Genomic DNA, 21,155 nt, shown 5'->3' on the forward strand with positions numbered 1-21,155 from the left:
GGATTTTGACTCCCCTTCCCGCCAGCCTGTCCATGGTGGTAGACACCTCCATGGAAAGGCTGGCGGTAAGCGGAGTCGCGGGGCCCCACGCACAGCCCCATTGTGATTTTCATTGTCTGCCCGCCAGACAGTGAAAAGCGCGATGGGTGCTGCTGCACCCGCCGCACCGCCACATTGCCGCCGGCTCCATTAGGAGCCAGCTGCAATGTTACGGCCGACATCCCTGCCGGCCCAGCGGGGATGTCCAAATGCAGACGGCGGGTTTCCGGACGCATGGGTGGCCGACTGGTGGTTAAGCCTTGGCGGTTGGCCTCGTCCGACCGCCAAGGTTGTAAAGAGGGCCATAATGTTGAAATACATCATATGACAATTGACGCACAAGAGGGGCTTAGGGGCAGCAGAAAGGGAGAGGAATGCAGATTGGTAGGGACACTAAGTGAGAGAAAGCACATTATTTTGTGAAATAAACAACAATTTTGAAGTATTCCCAAACAGATTCAGGGAGAGAGTGTGTGGGTGTTTTTGTTTGCGTGTGTAAATTTCATGGTGAAATCTGACATGACACCTCATCATACCTGACTAAAAGCCCCTGTACCCAACTATTTATCACAAGTTACATTTGTTAGGGAGTGTAACACCCCACACACATCCCTGAAGCTACGCCACTGGATGGATGAGTACGAGAATGCTAAATCAAAAGCTTCACTTCTCCAGTTTCCATAAGGCAAACCCTTATTACCCGCATGTCCTGAGAACTACTTGCTGAGCAGGGAGGAGACATACCCCTGCTGTGTGTGGGTTAGGTGGTGGTTGCAACAAGATAAGAAGCAGAAATGCAAAGGTGCATAGTGTGATCTCCTAAGAGAAGTAACATTTTACTTACTCTGTAACTCTCAGGTGTGGCTTGTAGTGCTTTAATTTCCCATGCGCCCACCCACTTCCCAGGAAATGATCAAATGTACCAGATATATACACTTGCTGCACACACTACTCTCAACCATTGGGGGAACACACAGTCTAAGGTGGAGCTTTTTTCTTGGTGCATTGAGGACAAATGGGAGGAATCACGAGGCATCACACAAGCAAAAACATCTTTGAACAAAACCAACTTGCAAACACACATACCTAACAGCATATGGCAGGAGTGTGCAGAATGTGATCTACAGCAACATGTGATATAAACATATAGATTTGGGGGTCATCCACCCTTATGAGATTCATTTAGCATAATTCCAGTATTCTCTGATCAGAGGCATGTTTATCTCAACTCAGTGGATTTGGAACTAAATGTTCTAGATATTTGTTAGTTTTATCTTTAGAAACCGCTTTAAGGGTCAGTGAAGCAGAACTAAAAGAAATTGAAGAATTGGAACAGGAGATTTCTAACGACAATACGATTCAGAATGCAGAACAACTTTTGGATAGTGTGAATAAATGATTATAGATTTAAAAAAATCATACAGTTAATCAAAAGATCACTAAAGTCGCAAGAGATATAAAGAATTTTAGCGTAACAACCACATTGTCTCTAAACAAGGAGAGCAATGAAGAATTTTTTGACATTTATGTTTTTGCAGTATGTTTTTGTATAGCTTCGTTTATATGTGTAAATGGTGATTTTATATCAATGTTTTTGATTGTCCTTTTTCTGGATAAATTAACTAATGAATTGTGTAATTAAATTGCATTTCCAATGATTGATTAAGGGTTTCATTGAATGTAAATTAGGTTCAGATTTTTTCCTACTATTTGACCATTTGTGTTCATATAATGTTATTTTCCGCCCAGGTATAGTAGGGTTATTTGGGTAGATCGCTCTATATTGATCATCAGTCCTGGTCACAGAGCAGTTGTCAGAACCATTTAGGAGGCCACCAGGTAAGAAGGGAATACTGGGCATCAGCTGTGAGGTCTGGTTCATTTGCTTCTGATGTCTTGGGGTCCATGCTATAATCACTTTGGAAACAAAGGCCTAGTACAACTTCTTCAACACTTGTCTCTCAGTGGTAGCGATAACAAGCATCACAGGCTTTTCAGGAATGTAGTGTGGGGGTGCTTCAAGCTCCGAACTCAATAACACAGCAGTACAATAATTGATTTTCCAGCCCAGCGCTTAACATTTATAAAAATAAAGCACTTTAATACACTCAAAATACGAAATATTATACACTACAATATTCAAGTACAAACCCCACTGGGACAGGTGTTAGCATACCCAGGAAAGAGGGTGCACTCCTTCTCACCTTCCCCTCCCTTCTCCCTCATAGACTCAGAGTTGAATATGATAATACAGGTTTCGGGTACAGATGCAGTACTACCACCCTCTTTCAGAGTTTGTGCGCTCAGTTAAAAGTCTCAGTCCCATTCTTCATGTATCATCAATGAGAATCTTCAGAAGTGTCAGTTACAGAAGGGACCTGCAGCATGCATCTAGTTCTCCATCCAACTCTCGGAGGAGATGCTCCAGCTGTGCGTGTTTTGGCACTCATGTCCAGTCCTCGGAAGTCGCCATCTCAAGACTGTTCTGGCAAGGAGACTTTGGCAATATTGATGGTCTCTAGTTGTTTGAGGGCCTGCTTGTGGTGAGTCTGGCAGTGGTTTGTAGGGGCAGTGCCACAGGCACTCCGTTGTCAGAATCTCCAAGTCAGCCCATAATAAGGGGACAGAGGTGCAATCCACACAGGTCCAGGCAGTTGTCACAGCGGTACAGTGTGCTTCAGCCATAATTTGGTTTAGAGCAGATCAGTCCTCTGGGCACAATGCTCTAGATCGCAGTGTTATTATCCCATCAGGCACTCTTCATAGACGTGCCATATGGTAGACTGCTGTAGGATCACAGTGGTGTAGTCTGATTAGACATACTTCAAGGAAGGGCCAAAGTGCAGGCCCTTAGGTACAAGTCTGAGGTTAAAACAGTATAATTTGCTCGGGGCAGGGATACAATGAAGGCCTTTTATGAAAGGGAGTCTTGTGCTCCTGTCTCTGTAGGCAGACATATCCTCAAGTCCAGGATCAGCTGCTTCTGCTCACCTGGTCCACTATATCTCATGTATGGTTGACACACTTTTCTGTTTCTTCTCAGGTAGGACATCCTCTAGGTGCTTCAGAAAAGGGAGATAGTGCTCCCTTAATGGTCAGAGTCTAGGTGTTGTCCCCTCACCCGAGGGAAGCTGCTGTCAGGGAGACACCAGCTCTGGTTGAACAGTAGTCCTCTGAGTACTCTGCAGAGCACTCCCTTCATTGGTCAAAGAGAGATTGGCACTGGAACAAAACAAGTAGGTCAGCAACTCCCTCTTTAATACAGTCAAAGCAAAGGGTGTGTAGTCTCCGTCTGTAGTCTCAGAACCAGTTTTGATTGTTTTTTCTTTCATGTGTTCTATCCCTGCTGTCTTTCAGGCAGTTTGTGTGCAGAGAGGTGCTGCTCACAACAAGATCATCTCCAATTTGGAGCATCCACAACAGAGGCAAAAAGAGGTGTGATCATTTTGAATCTGGCTAACACCTGCCACACTAATGGGACTACAGTTCCACCCACCACACAACTATCTACCACATCAGCAGCCCCTTTCAGCATGAAAATCTAATTGAATTCCTCATTTTAGCCCCTATGTCTTCTCCCTCCACATTTATAAATGTTAGCAATACACTTACACTCTCTGGAAAGACAACCTCACTTCCCATTTTGTGGACATGCGTAAGCTTGGGGATTCCAAAATGGAACCCACAGTCCTCAAATACTCTAGTTTACTCATCCACACAGTGCATGCACAACATAGGCTACGCACAAACACATGACATGCACTAGGATGTTACTGCTAGAACCAGGGTAAACCTACAAAAGCAGAACTTTATATGAATGGGACAGTAGGCCTCCACATCAGTGAAACAGATAAAATAGTCTGGCAAGAACTAATGATTCACAAAACGCAGTAGGCTGCTACCACTCTATGTGCTAAAGCCATGAAAGGAATGGAAGTCCACTGTAAAACACATAAGGGCATGCTTGGTACACTCCTTCAGGTTCCAGGAGAGGTCTAGGACACCACTCATGTCAAGGGACCGGCCTAGGCCTTCACATTCACACTAGGTTAGAATGAGGCTGGGACTAAAGACAAAACACAAGATACCAGATACTCGCAGTGGAGCACTCACGAAGAGGAACGCAATTATATACCATGCCGGGGGGCATTCTTGTGTCAAAAGCAGTTGTTTGAGTACTCTGGAGGGGACTCCTGGCATGTTTATGAAGAACACAGAACTAGAACAAAGTAGACTAAGTTGATCCCACTTTTATACACATTTTCAGATAGAGAATGTGAATGCACTGTCTAAGGTTTTAGAGCCTGGTTGGTTTAGTTAGAAGTGTCTTGTTGGTTGTTCCTCATACTCAACCTATGAGCAAGGCAATGACCTTCACACCAGGTAGCAACCGTGCTGCTTCCAAGCGGAACTATCCATCATCAGTCAGGGCAACAATTTTGCATCACTGTAGAAATGTGGTACCCAAACCTTGCAATCCAGGCAGAGATTCAACAAGCACCCTGAATCCAAGACATGATACATTAGTTGAATGGGACGAGATTCTACTCAATCCTGAATCTAAATAAAGATCACCACCATCTAGAAGAGAACTTTTGATACATTACCACATTTGATAAAACATGTGACCTATTTAAATATAAACACATACAGTTTCAGATTTCCTTGGTTGTTGACATTTTACAGGAGGAAATCCGCCATTTTATTCAAGGTTACCCAACTGCCTGAACTACAGTGATGACATTCTGGTATTTGGCACCTCAAAGAAGGAGCACGACATGACCCTGATAAAACCCTGACAGCAAATGTCATTTTATTAAGACTCTTTTTTGAAGTTCTATTGGCACAATGTCTTGTTTGATGCCATGTGCCCCGAACCAGACAAAATCACAATTCTTACATCTGTGCCAGCTCCTCAAAATGTATCTGAACTAGGCTCCTATCTATCTAAACCTGCTACTGTGTCAGATGCGTTTCTGATTTTGCTATCATCAGCGCTCTACTGGGACAACTGACAAAGAAAGTAACTCCTTTTGAATGGACCTTTAACTGTCACAAAGCCTTCAAGTCAGTCATGCCAAAATCTCAAAGGCACAGGATCTGACCTACCTGATCCTCCTATCTACATACTGATTGTAGTGGATACCAGCCCAACAGGCTTGAGTGCCACCCAAGCTAGAAAGACACACATTTTGAAGCTCCTTACCACATGCACCAGCCACAGCCTAATAAATCCTGTACAAGCCTACTATCACCCGAAAAAGATCATTGAGCCTTTGTGTGCGCCTGCGAACATTTTCACTTGCTTGTCTGCAGTGAGGCATTTTCTGTCATTATGGACCATCAGGTCCTACTCACCATGCTTGGGAAATCAAAGCAACATTTCCCACTTGAATTAAGAAGTGGGGTCGGGCTTCAGTTACAAGACTTCAAGTTTAAAATAATACATCTACCAGGAAAAGACAAAAGCCAGCTGACTGAGTCAAGATTTCCACTGGCCTTCTGCGAAACAAAGCAATCTGTACCTTCAATAGGCTTGCCCAGTCTCTCTAAAAAGAAAAGCTGAACACAAGTAGTAGCTAGTCTTCTTGAGACAGCAATGCAGAGACCTAGATGCACCCACAGAATACCTAACGTTGAGTGGAAAACCTTGGGCCTTTTTAGAAGTTTCCACAGTGAATTTGCAAAACACTGCACTGGTCTTGTACTTCGTGGGGCACACCTGGTTTTACCTTGACATTTGGTTGGTTTATCCCACATGAGCCAGCAAGGCATGGAATGTATCAAACACCTCCTGTATCGAAGGTTCTAGTTTCTGGCACTTGACACCATCATTGAGAGAGTGGTAGGTGTGTATCACATCTGACAGGTCCTGGGGACATATTGCGTTCCAGGGTCCCTTTAAATATCCACACTGCATCAGAAGGTTTGGTATGAAATATCCATTGATTTATTTGGACCCACTGCACACTGGACAGAACCTCATAATGGTGAGTGATGAGTGTTCTTGTTTCAGGAGATGATGCCTGCTACCAGCAATTCTGCAGATATCAGAGTTCCAGCACTGAGCAAAAGTTTTGCCACTTTTGGAATACCTTCAATATTCAAGCCTGACAACAGGTACCCACCCATTCAACACAAGGAAATGCTGATATTTTGCAATCCATTTGAATTTAAGTACAAAGAAAATTAATCACACTACTCTGGCCCTAAGCCAATGGTGTTACCAAAAGGTTTATGATCACTCTTAATAATCCTCTTCAAGTAACCACCACCACTCATTTACCAATCTGCCAAACACTGAGGGACTACCAAAACACCCCATGCCCCACCACCGAAGTTTCTCAGTCAGAGTTAAGGCTTGGAAGAAATGTATAAACCATAAATCCACTGCTCCTTACAAGCCAAATCTGCATTTGCTATATGAGGTGGGGCCTGGAGATGCAGAAAAGAAAACAAAATGTGATCTTAAGCCAATAGACAAAAGAGATCTAGAACATCAAAGTTGCAGCAGGTGGGAATGGTGATAGTCAAAGTCTGAGGGACTTGCAAGGCCAATCGAAATTCAGATTCTGAGTGATTCATTATTCTCATGGACGGAGTTGGGTTTTTGTTTAACCCCTAGGGTGCCCAGGACGAGCTAGTCTCGCCCTCGGTGCCGAGGACGAGACCAGCTTGTCGTCCCATGGGCCCTCGGGGGGAGCGCTGGCGCTCCTCCCAAGGGCCAAACACCCCCCTCCTGTGGGCAGGGATGGAAGGGGATCGCTTCCCCTTCCACCCCTGACCCCCCGTGGTGTCTGCTGACATCAGCGTGCTGACCTCTGAGGCCTACCCCTCCGCGATGGAAGCTGATCAGAGGAGAAATGCAAAAGCATTTCTCCTCCGATCACGTGGAGGGAGCATGAGAGGAATGAAAGGAGAGGAAAGGCCTTTCCTCTCCTTTCATGTCTCTCTCAGCATTTCTGCTGCCCAATCACGATGCGATCGGGCTGCAGAAATGCCACTAGACACCAAGGAATTTGTTTATTTGTTTATGTTGTGCATAAGGGGAGCGTCCTCTTGGGCAAGGGCCATTCCCAAGGGGGGGAATTTATTTTTAGGGGGGCAGAAAATGCTAGACACCAGGGATCATTTTTTTTGTTTCTTTTTTTCTTATATGTGGGGGCCGACCCCCTCAGGCAAGGGTCGCTCCCCCGGGGCAAAATTAAATTTAGGCCATTTCTGCCCCCCTTGGGGGCAGATGAGCCTATTTTTATTAGGTCAATCTGCCCCCAAGGGGGGAAGAAACCACTAGACAACAGATATTTTTTTCCCGTCTGTTTCACATGAGGGGAGCGCCCCTTAGGCAGGGGTCACTCCTCTGCGGGGGAAATTAGTTTTAGGCCATTTCTGCTCCCTTTGGGGGCAGATTGGCCTATTTCTATTAGGCTGATCTGTCCCCGGGGAGGTAGAACCCACTTAGACACTCAGGACTGGTGTGTGTGTGTGTGTTTTGTTTGGGGGAGCAGCCCCTTGGGCAAGGGTCGATCTCCATGGGGGCACATCACTGTTGGCCATATCTGCCCCCCTTGGGGGCACATCGGCCTATTTTTGGAAGGCCTGTCTGCCCCCCAAAAACCAGGGAAGATTTGTATTTTTTTTTTTTTTTTTAAAGAGGGTGGTGGTATGCCCATACCCCCACCCCAAAAATTTGAGCCAAAGTTGTTCTGCCCACTGGTGGGCAGATGGGGTATTTACGTCCGATTCACTACCTGTGGGTGGGGGGCGAGAGGGCAGAAAGCCTACTATATGCCAGGGAATAAAAAAAAAAGAAATTGTGGGTTGGTGGCTACCAACCAGTATCAGCATGGTTATGCACCAACACAACTGAAGGGGATAACAGGCTTTCAGTTCTTCCCCGCACACTAAAACATCTTATTCCTCGGCAAGCAATAGGACATTGATTATTTAGGATTTTGGTTTTACATTTGGGCCATGAGAGCTTGTCTAACTCTCAAAATCGTCCTACTTGGAATGGTGAGGGCTGCACTTTTTGGACTTTGTGACGCTGCCATGTAGAAAAATCCTCAAGACCTAGCCACATCTTAAAACTAAACATCTGGGTGAGTCCAGGGTGGTGTGCTTCACATGCACCCACACCATTTTCTTACCCACAATGCCCTGCAAGCCTCTAACTTTGCTGGAAATCACACATTTTTCCCACATTTTTGTGATGGAACCTTTCGGAATCTGCAGGAATCCACGAAATTCCTACCATCCAGCATTGTTGCATCTATACCGATAAAAATTCTGCCCCACTTGTCAGCCTAAAAATGTTTTTTTTTCCAAACTGCTCTTTTGGACCCGCTTTGGTTCTCCCTCAGTTTTGACATGTTTTTGGCTCTTTCCTATCACAGGCAGTTGGCCCACCTACACAAGTGAGGTATCCTTTTTACCATCAGACTGAAGGGAACGCTGGGTGGTAGGAAATTTGTCCCGGTGCAGTGATCCCACACAGAAATGTGGGGAAAATGTGATTTTCCAGCTAAATTTAAGGTTTGCTGAGGATTCCAGCTAAGAAAACACTGGGGGATCCACGCAAGTCTCACCTCCCTGGATTCCCTTGGGTGTCTAGTTTTCAGAAGTGCTTGGGTTTGGTAGGTTTCCCTATGTGGCTGCTGAGCCCAGGACCAAAAACGCAAGTGCCCCCCGCAAAAAACAGGTTGTTTTGTATTTGGTAATTTTGATGTGTTCACATAGTGTTTTGGGTCATTTCCTTTCGCAGGCACTAGGCCTACCCACACAAGTGAGGTACCATTTATATTGTGAGGCTTGGAGGACCGCTGGGTGGAAGAAATTTGTGGCTCCTCTCAGGTTCCAGAACATTTTGTCAACGAAATGTGAGGAAAATTATTTGTTTGGCCAAATTATGGGCTTTGCAAAGGATTCTGGGTAGCAGAACCTGGTGAGAGCCCGACAAGTCACCCCATCCTAGATTCCCCTAGGTGTCCAGTTTTCAAAAATGCACAGGTTTGATTGTTTAGCCTGGGTGTCGGCTGAGCTAGAGGCCAAAATGCACAGCTTGGCACTTTGCAAAAAACAGCTCTGTTTTCTTTGGGAAAATGTGATGTGTCCACATTGTGGTTCTTAGGGCATTTCCTGTCACGGGCACACGTGAGGTACCGTTTTTATTAAGAGACTTGGGGGAACGCTGCGTGGAAGGAAATTTGTGGCTCCTCTCAGATTCCAGAACTTTGTCACCAAAATGTGAGGAAAAAGTGTTGTTTTGCCAACTTTTGAGGTTTGCAAAGGATTCTGGGTAACAGAACCTGGTGAGAGCCCCACAAGTCACCCCATCCTGGATTCCCCTGGGTGTCTATTGTTAAAAAATGCACAGGTTTGGTAGGTTTTCCTACGTGCCGGCTGAGCTAGAGATCAAAATCCACAGCTAGGCACTTTCCAAAAAACACGTCAGTTTTCAATGTAAAAATGTGATGTGTCCATGTTGCGTTTCCTGTCACAAGCATTAGGCCTACCCACGCAAGTGAGGCACCATTTTTTGAGGAAAGTGAGGGAACACAGAATAGCAGAACAAGTGTTATTGCCCCTTGTCTTTTTCTTCATTTTGTTCCTTCCAAATGTAAGTCAGCGTGTAAAAAAAGACGACTATTTGAGAAATGCCCTGTAATTCACATGCTAGTATGGGCACCCCGGAATTCAGAGATGTGCAAATAACCACTACTTCTCAACACCTTATCTTGTGTCCATTTTGGAAATAAAAAGGTTTTTGTGATACCTATTTTCCACTCTTTATATTTCAGCAAATGATTTGCTATATACCCGGTATAGAATGAAAACCCATGGCAAGGAGCATCTTCTTTATTTGCTCTGGGTACCTAGGGTTCTTGATGAACCTACAAGCCCTATATATTCCAGCAAACAGAAGAGTCATAGTAAAACGTGGAGAAAAATGGCTGTTTTTTTCACCTCTATTTCAATATTTTTTAGCTTCAGCTGTTATTTTCTCTAGGAAAACCTTGTAGGATCTACATAAATAACCCCTTGCTGAATTCAGAATGTTATCTATTTTTCAGAAATGTTTAGCTTTCCAGGACCCAGCACTGGTGCCACTAACTGGAAGGAGGCTGAATGCACAAAAAAATAGTAAAAATTGGGTATGTCCCCGTAAAATGCCAAAATTGTGTTTAAAAATGTGGTTTTCTGATTCAAGTCTGCCAGTCCCTGAAAACTGGGAAGATGGTGATTTTAGCGCCACAAACCCTTTCTTGACGCCATTTTCAGGGAAAAAACCACAAGCCTTCTTCTGCCTCCCTTTTTCCCATTTATTTGAAACAAAAACGAAATTGTCGCATAAAGGACGCAAATTCGGTGTGGGTGGCTTATGTGGACAAAACGTTATGAGGGCCTAAGTGCGAACTGCCCCAAATAGCCACAAAAAGGCCTGGCACCTGAAGGGGGAAAAGGCCTGGCAGCGAAGGGGTTAAGTTGAGGAGGGGTGTAGCATCCTGACTTCCTCCTGCTTGGGCGTCGTTTCTCAAGCATGTAAGAAACCTCTGGGAAGTAGTTGTAAGAATAAGTTATCCTATCACTCTTTAAGAAACAATATTTGTGAACGCCTAGCACCGGGAAACCCATTGCGGGTAGCAGCGAGCTTTAAGAAAACATTAATAATAATAAAGTGCCAGAAAGGCAAAAGTGAGCTGAGTTGCAGAGATGTACGCATGCACTCTCTTAACAGTTTTGGTGTCTCACAACCTAAAGAGAATCATATCGGCACATCTGATATTCGTAGCCCCAGTTATGGGCTTCTTAGCCAGACTTTGTGCCCCGGCACTAATGGTTTTACAAATTAAGCACTGGATAAAGGGGACAATATACTAAGAGGCAACACAGTACTATAACTGAGAGCAGCATCCTGGCAGAGAGCAGCTTTCTGAAGTTAGAGCAGTGCCCCAACAGAGGTTCCAGGAAGGAAATAGCACCCATCTAATAGCCCAAATAAACAGCAGCACTCTGAATGAGTACTATCTCGAGTGACAGAATACGGCTGAAGGCTGTCACAGGCAAAGAACAGCCCCCTGATATGGTTTACACAGGCAGGGAACACCACTGAGAAATGGCCGAACACAATGAGGTGGGATTCAGTACTGTATCATGAATGGAAGCAGAAGGAGGGTCCCACCCCGAGTGAGGGCAACACCAGAGAAAGGCAGCAGTAAAATAAGAGACTGCAGTACTCTAAAGTGAGAGACGGAATAGCACCCCAAGAGGGTTTGCAGTGGAATAGGTCAGAACCTGGGGGGGAGTGGAAGAGAGAGAGAGAGAGAGAGAGAGAAATGGGTACAAAGCATTCTGATAGAAAGCACCATGAGTGAGATGTGTGGCTGGGAGGGGGAAGCGCTGTAAGAGAGCTGCGCTTAAGGGTTTCAAGTTGACAGATTTCACAGGGAGGTAGGGTGATCAGAATTTTAAAGACAAAAAAGTGGGACATTTCACAAAAATAGAAATAGGACTACTATTTTACTTCAACCGAGCATACAGAATGACAGCGCTCCTCAGCGTAGAATTACAGAAGAGGCACTAAGAACATAAATAAAATGCAATTTTTTATGTCAGTGTAATGTCTGTCAATTAAATTGCTTTCTGATAACACCTGAACACTATTTCTGCTTTAGAAAACAAAACAAAAAAAAATAGCCTCCCGCCATTTTCAGATGACCCTCTCTAAAAACCAGGACATGAGCTAAATTTCCCAAAATCTGCCGGGACAGCTGGTGAAAAATCTGGACTGTCACTGTCAAATCCAGGACGGCTGGTCACCCTACAGGGAGGCAACTGCAGCCCGAGAGGCAGCAAAACCATAGAGTTAGGGAGAAAGCAGCCCCCTGAGGAAGTGGTGTAACAAACCCTGAGGGGACCCCATTTTACAGTACATGGAGGGGCCCCTCTCTCCAGAACCACTCAAGAGGTCTCAGGCCAGTGTACTGTGTTGAGGGGGGCCCTTGGAGGTTGGGCCCCCATCAGCACCACAGAGACTGCGAGGGCTTGTTACGCCACTGCCCTGAGGGTGTTTATAGGAAGAGGCATCAAGCAGATAGATCGCAGCACCCTGAGGGACAGCTGCGTCCTGACAGGATTTTAATTTTAGGAATGCTTTTAGTGGCAGCTTAACGTAGAAAAGCTGCATTGACACATATTTTAAAAGTGCTCATTTTTTCATTTGTGGTGGTCACTATTGCTTATACCAGATTTAACAATGTGCTTACAAGATTTATATAATTTCAAAGAATATTTTAGACACTAGATTAACTGACAGTATGTAAACGAATTTTGATTTTTGTAATGTTTAATATGTGATTAATGAGTTTAAATAGAAACGCACATAAAAATTAATGCACTTCTCTGTCATGTTTAACGTGATGCCTTAAAACACGTTTGCAATTCATAATGAAATGTTTTACTTATTCTGATGATATAGTATTACTGCTAAATTTAGAAGTTTGCATATTATGTTTGTTTTATTAACAAATATATTAATACATTTTAGTTCTTGTGTTAGCATAACTAGGCCTGCAGAATTCGTATTTGCAGTCATATAAAGTGATTAATCATTTTTCTCTCTAACATGAAATTTTCCTCTAGGTTTTCTCCTGAAATGCTTTGCAAGTAGTAGTAGGCTCTTTTGTTCAATTATACAAACTTGCAGTTGAATGACCCTGGTTCAAGAACATTTATACCTGTGGACATAACATGAAAACATTGTTTCAACTAACGCAAATTTACATGGGACTGAGACAAGTCCTTTGCACACCACCCTGGGAAGAAACTGGATTGTTTCAAGCAAAAATATATTGTTACCAAACTGTTTGGATTCATATAGAAAGAGTAGACAAGTACAGATCAAACCTGAGAAAATACTGAATTGTTGCAACCAGACATTTTATTGAATTTAGATTGGATGATGTCTCTTTCACGTGATGTGAAACCAGTGAAATGTCAAATCAGAGACGTTTTTGTTCTGTAATATAAGGATGGACTTGGTAAGTTTCAGAAAGAATTGCTGTTTTCTTTGCGCTCACTCTGTCAAGTTATTTCCTTGGCTCTTGACCCTGCTGTTCTCAGTGCAGCTTGTGTTCTGCACTTTTCTGATGGTGCTTCTAATGGACTTTGTTGCTGATCTGATGCTTTGCTAATGAAGTATGCTTGAATGCTGACCCTAGGGGAGGTATATCTCCCTGCTGATTGTCATTTCGCTTGACATGTTTTCCTTTTTCTAGACTAGAAACTAGCATGCTCTCACTCTTTATTTTTCTAATTAATAATCTAGAGCCTGAGGCATATTTTTCCAAATTATGTTTGCCTTATTTTGTATTTTGCCTGCATGTGTTAGCCTGTCCCTACACATGCATGTCTGGATTTGGTTAGCTGTAGGGACAACCTATGCCCAACCCAAATTTGCATATTTTGTTTAATTGAGCTTGACTAATGTTGATGAAATCTGGTTTGAGAAATGTTTTTGTGTTACAGATTATCTCCTTAATGATATGTATTATTCTTCCTGATTGCTTAATTATGTTGATGCTAATTAGATTACATTTGTTTAGCTGTTTTGGGTAGCCAACGGCGGTGATTTAACTTTATAATATGATTTTGCACACAGTTTTCATGACATTAGCTTTGAGATTATAAAATAAAGCTTTGAAACGTTGTATTGATTGGAGTCTCCTTCTGTGGCCACATTGGTCATGGTGTTTAAACTGTTTGGGTAGTGTTAATGAAAAAATCTGTGTATGGTTCAACACACTTTTTCTGGGTCAAAAGGTCTGTCGACCAAAGTGAAGCATTTCATTCCCTTGAAGGATGAAAACGTGTTACCAAAAGTAGAGGACAAAAACATAAAGGACAACACATAGAGGGCAAGAGAGTTGTACAGTCAAGAGAAAGGATCTTAAGCACATCAAGGGGAAAAGACTACCTTGAAAATATAATGGCACAGCAGCGCTTGAGAAGACTATTACCCACAGGAGTAAAAGGGAAGATGGCACCCTGAGGAGAAAGATAGAGCAGCACTATGAGGATAAGGAGTTTGAAGCAGTGCCTGAGAAGACAGGACCATTACTTAAAGATGGTGGTGGTGCCTTGGGAGAGAATAGTCCCCCAGAAGAATACAGGGCAGTATGCTGAAGTGACTGGTAGTAATCTTACACATGGTTGCCCCTAATGCAATCTTGTGAGGTGTAGTTACTATTAAAACAATAATAATATTAGTAGTTCGGGCTGATTCGCTTCAAACATAAGTAGCTATTTTTGGGAGAAAAGATCGGAGACCCCTGGTGCAGAACAGGAGATGTATCATGTAAAGTGGGGCTGTAACGGACCTGTGAGGAAGATGTAATCAAGGTACAAAAAACAAGACCCAGACATTCTATTTGGAAAAGATAGAAGGTTAAAAGAAGAAGCAATAGAAGGAAAAGGAACCAGATGAGAGGAGATCTCAAAAGAAATAAGAAGGTATTGGAGGAAAAGGGTGTCATCGAATGACAATGGAGGGCTGAGAGGAGATGGAACAGCAGGGAAACAAAAGGCAGAAGTGGAGCGTACAATGAGTAGTTCATCTAATGTAGTGCACTCTTTGGAAATGCAATTTTATGAGTGATGCCAAAAGTTATGACATCACTTTATATAGTGGACGATAAGACTTATCTTATTTCACATCTATTGAATGGTGTCTTGTGTTTGATAAGTTCAGCAATAGTAGACAAAGGTAATGTGATTTCCATTTTGTTCATTTCTGTTTGACTGAGCAAGAAAGTAGGGAAAATAATATTCTTATGTATAAACGTTTTTTTAAAGAAGCCATAAACATGCCTCTGTAGTCATGTGACAACGTTTTCCTACCTGGTGACAATCTTCTCACTGGACACACAGATTCTATTCCTAACAATCAGGTGTTGTTACATTCCTGTGCGCACCTAGCTACAGGAACTCGCCTCTGAATGTGCATCAACTACACTAGCAACATCAGCAATATCCCCGGTTTAACCAAGTGCCAACTAATGAGCCTCAACAAACACATTACTGCTAAATCTCCTTACTAGCAATTTCATATACTAAAATTAAACCACTAGTTCCTCAGACAGGCTTCTGGACAGAGGATCAGGTCTTGAATGCTGGACTTCACAAATATGACTGGCACCCCTGAACACAGTACCTCGTGATGCAGCCATGGATGGCCTGTAAGTTAGTGTGTCTTAGTCCTGAAACAAGTCGACATCGTCCCCAAGTTTAAGAAACCAAACAAAACAAAAAACATTAGCTGGCTGCAAATAGGTTGTCATCCCAATATTAAACTACCCCACCCTTTGTTAGCTTTCAAGAAGATATTGAAGCATTGTGTATTTCAAATGTATCTGTAGCTTATTAAAAAATAGTATGTTTTATTTAAGGAAGTATGCATTGTACATTAATTGAACATTGAATCATTTGTTTTTGCAAAGTTATTTAATCAAATGAATAATAAGCACCCCACGCACTTTTAACTGCAGAAGGAGGAGGAGATGGCAGATAAGTTGTAAATCAGGAAGTCCTGGAGTTCTACTGAAGACACCATGCTCTACCATCACTTGCAGGCGTGGTGCCAAGAGTTTAATGATACCCTTGACTGAATAAAATAGGATTTAAACACACTCGATAGATGTTGTCAAAGCGAGTGCTTTCTACATTCCAATGGTAGGTCTTTTCTTGTAGCACACTGCACAAGACCACAGCTGCACATTAACAACACCCAAGTATGGTGTGAGCTCCTGATCCAGGTATTGCCGATAGGGTTTGAATTCACAAGACTTCTGGAACTTGTTCTTCAGCTCTGTATCAAATCATGACTGGGACTGAGAAGATCGAATTCCAAATATTGATGAAACAGAATACTGTTTCAGCAATATAAATGGACAAGATATTGAAAAGTTAGAGCACAGTGGGAGGTAAGGATTTACTATTCTTAAATACCTTGAGGATTTATATGTATGTATGTGGGTGGAATTAGGAATACAAAATTTATGGAAACAAAAGCTTCAATCTTTTGCCCCTCAATATTGTTGTAACGATGTTATGTCCCATGGATATTTTAGATTCAATATTCTCAGACTACACCTCAAAAACAACAGGTTGAGCCACTCCATCTTTACTGTGTGTACTTAATATATTCTGCCCTTTCCCCTCATGTTCGAAGTGATTTCATAGAACATGATCACGACTCCATCAACTTTCTTCCCTTTGAATCACCCAGGGACATATGTTTTTCTAATACGCTGATTCTATACTATTTACCAATGAATAACATCCATTGTACCTCCACCTCACAACCAATCATTGAATAATTGCATTTACGCTGACGTCAAATAAGTTGGCCTTAACCAGGCATTTAAATCTGGTTTGCAGTATAGTCCTCTGTGTGTTGCCTTCCTTCGAGTACCCCATATAGGAATACTAACTATAACTACTTAAGGTAGTAAAGCTAAGACTTCAGTTGGTGGAATAACACCTGAAAACTCATAAACTGTCAAGTTATGTCAGATAATTACCTGCATCCAGCGATCTCCACGATTATCCGCTGCTGAACAGATCCTCAGTTTGCAATTTGCAATCTTCACCAGTTCCTTGAATTGCTTTACAAAAATGTTGTTATCATCCACACTGTTTGAGTGAATAGAACAAGTTAGAAAAGACGAATCTGGTCCAGCAAACAAATCAGCAAATGAGCAAAGAATTGTCAACATACAAGAAAGTATGTTCAAAGGTGACTGTTGGATGGAGAAAGACCAACAGATTATATTACACCAGGTGGATTCTTTCACCATGAAAAGGAAAGAAGTAGTTTTCCCACAGGCTAACATATCATCAGAACACCTACAGAACAGATTATAAAGTCAATTTATCTCCAGTGTGTCCACTTTAAAAGATTTACCATTTCACTTAGCAACAAATCACAAGGACTGAGAATATTACATCTCTGGGACAGGTTCTGATTTACTGGCTGGTCACAGAGAATGGGTGTCAGTTTTACGAACAGGATTGTCCAGAGGGATGGCTTTGTTTTATCCACGAGGCAGCTCACAAATTGTGGAGATAGCCCAGCTTCTGAACAGTGAAACAAATGTTAATTCAGAGGCACAGACCCATGTATCACTTCATAAGAGAGGGGTATATTCTACTCAAAAACTGTTGCCAAAGGTATTCCACTTGTAAACACCTAATAGGAAGGGTTTCCTTTCACCTGCAGTCCCTAGAAAGATCACTAATCAACATTATTACAGAACTGTATTCGTTAGGCCTTAGTATCAGTGTGCAAACCAAGACACTTATTCCACCTAACAGATTTTATTGAGGTGTATTTCAGTTCTTGAACTGTAGACAAAACAGGTTAACTTTCCTTAGCAAATTATAGACAATTGTGTTTTCTTGTTGCCTTGAGAGAACTAGGGAGAGAGGTCTATTCTACCTATGTAAATGCTGATCCACAATTTCATGGCTTACCTGCAGATATACCCTGACCATAGTACAGGCTCTAAAAATATTATCACAGTGGAATTCACAATAGTAAATCTATACTTACCGTGACAATATTTGGGGAGTTTATATTATAAGCAGATCAATATTTCAACAGCGATATCAGGGTACATAATCCCATAAGAACAGAAATATTTGTCCAATGGGAAAAAATACATAGGTTTGATAACCATGGAATACTCTTGCAGCCAAAAAACTTTATCCTAGATAAACTGTGTTAAATTGTAACCTATGCACTAACCCATTGATGTTCTTCATCTTTCAAACCATAAAGCTATTAGAAGCCACTTAATGAGAGGAAAGGAGTTTACATGAATAGATTAAATTGTTGAATTTTCAATTGTTCTTAACTCTGCGTCAGTGCTTTTTGCTCATTGTATAACTAAAGTACAAAAAGGAATCAGTCATATGCAAATCAAGCTTCTCCAGATCCAATTTCAGCCCAAAATAACAGGCCACTCCCCTTTGCATGGACGCACAAGGAACCCTGATCACCTTTCAACTTTATAGGGCCTCATCAGTGAGGTGCGTTTTGTGTGTTAGAGCACAATGAGATTCAGGCTTTATGGCTAGGACCAATCAATACACACTGACATGGACTAAAATGTTGGATGGGATGCTTGAATTTACCTCAAACACTAGTAATTACTATGGGTCCATTGCTCACTGTGCTACTTAAGACAGGATCAGCCAGACTTTTTTTGACAAATGGGCCATGTCCGATTAGAAAAAGGTTGGCCCACTTCTGTAGGATAAAATGGGCTAAAATATAATGGAAGGGGCAGCAGAGAGGCCAATTAACAGTAGTTAAGATTAATTGAAGCAAATCGATCAATCACTTTTTGGTGAGTAACAATAAGCAGTGTGGGTAAATCTATATGTCTAAATCAAGCTCACTATGATACAGGCTATACTGATGTCCTTCAAGGACAAAATATGTTGTCTTTGAGATGGGACATTGCCTCTGGAGTAGGACCAATGCAGATTAACATATAGTTGGTATCCATGTTAAATAATAGAGATTAATTAAACGATGGAATGAAGTGCTTCTAGAGTAATTGCCAGTGGTTCAGAGCAATCAAGTATTTTGATCCTTCACTTTTATTTGCTGGCCATCCAAAAAAATGAGCCAAAAACATGGTATATTTACCTGCAGACAAACACTTCCAGTGGCTTCAAGATGTTTGGGGTCATTATCCATGGAGTCATTCGGAAGACTATGGTTCTTGTACATAATGGGACATCTGGCACATTCTGAAGAGGTAAGCCAATAGGTGAATGTGGATTCTTGGACATTATTGACACAAAGTATATTTTATTGCATTTAATGAGAGGGAGAAAAACTGTGATATAAACAACTGTCAAGCACCAAGGGAGGGGCATTGCTGCAAGGAAAGAAATTTGCCCGGGGCAATCAGACCAGGAATTATGGATTCACATGCTAATTCGACATTTCTTAGTGGAACCCCAATATTCCATCCAGAATATTCACTGTGATCCCAAAAAGTTAACAGGATTTCCAGTAATGTTACCTCCTGTGTTGTGGGCTTAGCAGTTGTTTGTCTAGGGTATGCATTCTGAGAGCCAGTGCAGATTGGTTATTTCAATTGCCTATGCAAAAAAATTTCAAAGCAAATATTTTCAATTACATCTAATTCCATGTTCTTCAGCTTAGAGACTCTGTTGTACGAAAGCGTGCTTTTTTACTCACTTACCAGTTCACAAACTAAAATGATCCCCTTTCATTTAGCTTGTCTTAATTTCCTATGGTCTTGAACCCATTGATAAGAGTACCAAATCCTATGTCATTACAAAAATTTTAATCTATGATTATAGGAAACTGTCAATACCTGAAATGGGTCCATGGATTCACGTACCTTTTTTTTTTTTCAATTTAAAAAAGTTTGTGGATGACAATGGAACACATATGCATCTGCATAGTAGATCCACATAAAGAGAAATTATATATGTTGTGATCAGACTTAAGGAATTGGATACAGAGTATTGAACATAAAACTAAAAGATGGATCTGCTATAATGTTAAATGATATATATAATAATAGTATAATTGGTCATATACTTATTTCCAGATATAAAACTGAAGAACTATTTTCTAATTAGAAATGAAATAAGAAGAGAACATGACAGCATAGCAGGGGATAAAAGGAGATTGGGAGAGGACACAATAGAGATTATAAGAAAGAGATCTGGTCCTGACAGTTTCTGTAAGGTCATGGTGCACAGGAAAAGCTGTCCATGCATTCTCTTGAGTCTGTGGATTGATTATGGTGGTGTGTGTTTTTGTAGGTATACATACAGGGAGTTCAAAGTTTCCTTGAGGAGGAGAGCTTGTGAGATTTATCAAAGAATGTATTGTCTGCACCTCTAGCAAAGAAAATAGTAGCAGCACTTTTTCATAAGGAAAAAAAGGTTTTGTACCAAACGCAAGCATGAGATCAATAAGCAGGAGGTCTTTTGCTGCTAATAAAGGAAGAACTATAGGAGTTAAAATGCCTTGCAATACTTAACTGAATATTGAAGACATTCTCAATCTGGTTTTGAATCTGGTTCTAAAGCGAAAACACAGCTATGCATTTAAAAACGTGTTAGGTTCCACGTAGTTGTCTTACAACTCCCACAAACGTGTGAATCTATAAGCCCTCATTTGTTAAGTTTACTTGTGATCCACAGGGAGTTGGGTAGAATCCACGTTGTGCACTGAGTAATCACAGTTGGAATCCTGCTATGAAAGGAGATTATCATATTTTCTCCCGTTGTTTGCTGAGGACAGTGAGGACTGAAATGGTATGTTCACTGTTCCATATAGAAATGGTGTTATGAGTAAGGTGTGGTGTTGAGGGTGAGTGAAGTGCATAAAGTTTTGAGGCAACATGGCCGGAGATTGTAACCTTATCTAGCAAAATTGGGAGCTCTGGTATAGGGTCTGAACCTAGTTTCCTTAACACAACCTTGATGTTTAGAAATTTGTAAAAGTCCATATTGGAAAGATTATGGGGAGTTATGTACTGATGCAAGCAATGTCATGTTGTCTTTGGAGCCAAGGTCTTTAATTTTGTTAATGGCTTCCTCCCAAAATATTGTGTTTCTATCAATCTTTTAATGTTTGTTATGCCATAAGAAAGCAAGAGTAGATTTAAGAATTTGAAGTTGGAGCGTTTTGTCAACTTTTAGTAGGGCTTTCAGTGTATTGTTGATATTAGTGTAGGAGTGTTCAATTTTGAAAAGAGGTAAACTTTAAGTTGTGAAGACTGCTTGTAGTGGTAAGTGTTGCAGCAATTCCAATTCAATAGGTAGCCATACTGGAGTTTCCTTTAGATCTGAAGAAAACCACCAGTCCCCTTATCTGGCTAGAACTGTACACTGGTGTCTGGTGCAGTCTGGAAGTTTAACCCTACCTTTGATTTTGACATTCTGATTTGCTTTATAGGATAATCTCAGTTATTTACTATTCCAAGGGAATTTGGATATTAGTTTGTCAATTATTTTCTATTGGAGAATCATAAAGTGAGCATGCTAAGTGAGAAGTTAAT

The 21,155-nt window shown here is 41.7% G+C and overlaps 1 protein-coding gene across 1 annotated transcript in view; it reads right to left on the minus strand.

Annotated features, from left to right (window-relative positions):
* Positions 1-21,155, minus strand: part of LOC138300897 (protein-arginine deiminase type-3-like) — a 385,604-nt gene that overhangs the window by 91,967 nt on the left and 272,482 nt on the right. Inside the window, exons 8-9 of the mRNA XM_069240756.1 lie at positions 18,755-18,858; positions 16,620-16,731 (exon numbers count right to left, since the gene is read on the minus strand). Of these exons, the coding sequence (XP_069096857.1) occupies positions 16,620-16,731; positions 18,755-18,858 (216 nt within the window). The remainder of the gene's footprint in view (positions 1-16,619; positions 16,732-18,754; positions 18,859-21,155) is intronic.

Source organism: Pleurodeles waltl, chromosome 6, assembly GCF_031143425.1.
Source record: "Pleurodeles waltl isolate 20211129_DDA chromosome 6, aPleWal1.hap1.20221129, whole genome shotgun sequence".
NCBI lineage: Eukaryota > Metazoa > Chordata > Amphibia > Caudata > Salamandridae > Pleurodeles > Pleurodeles waltl.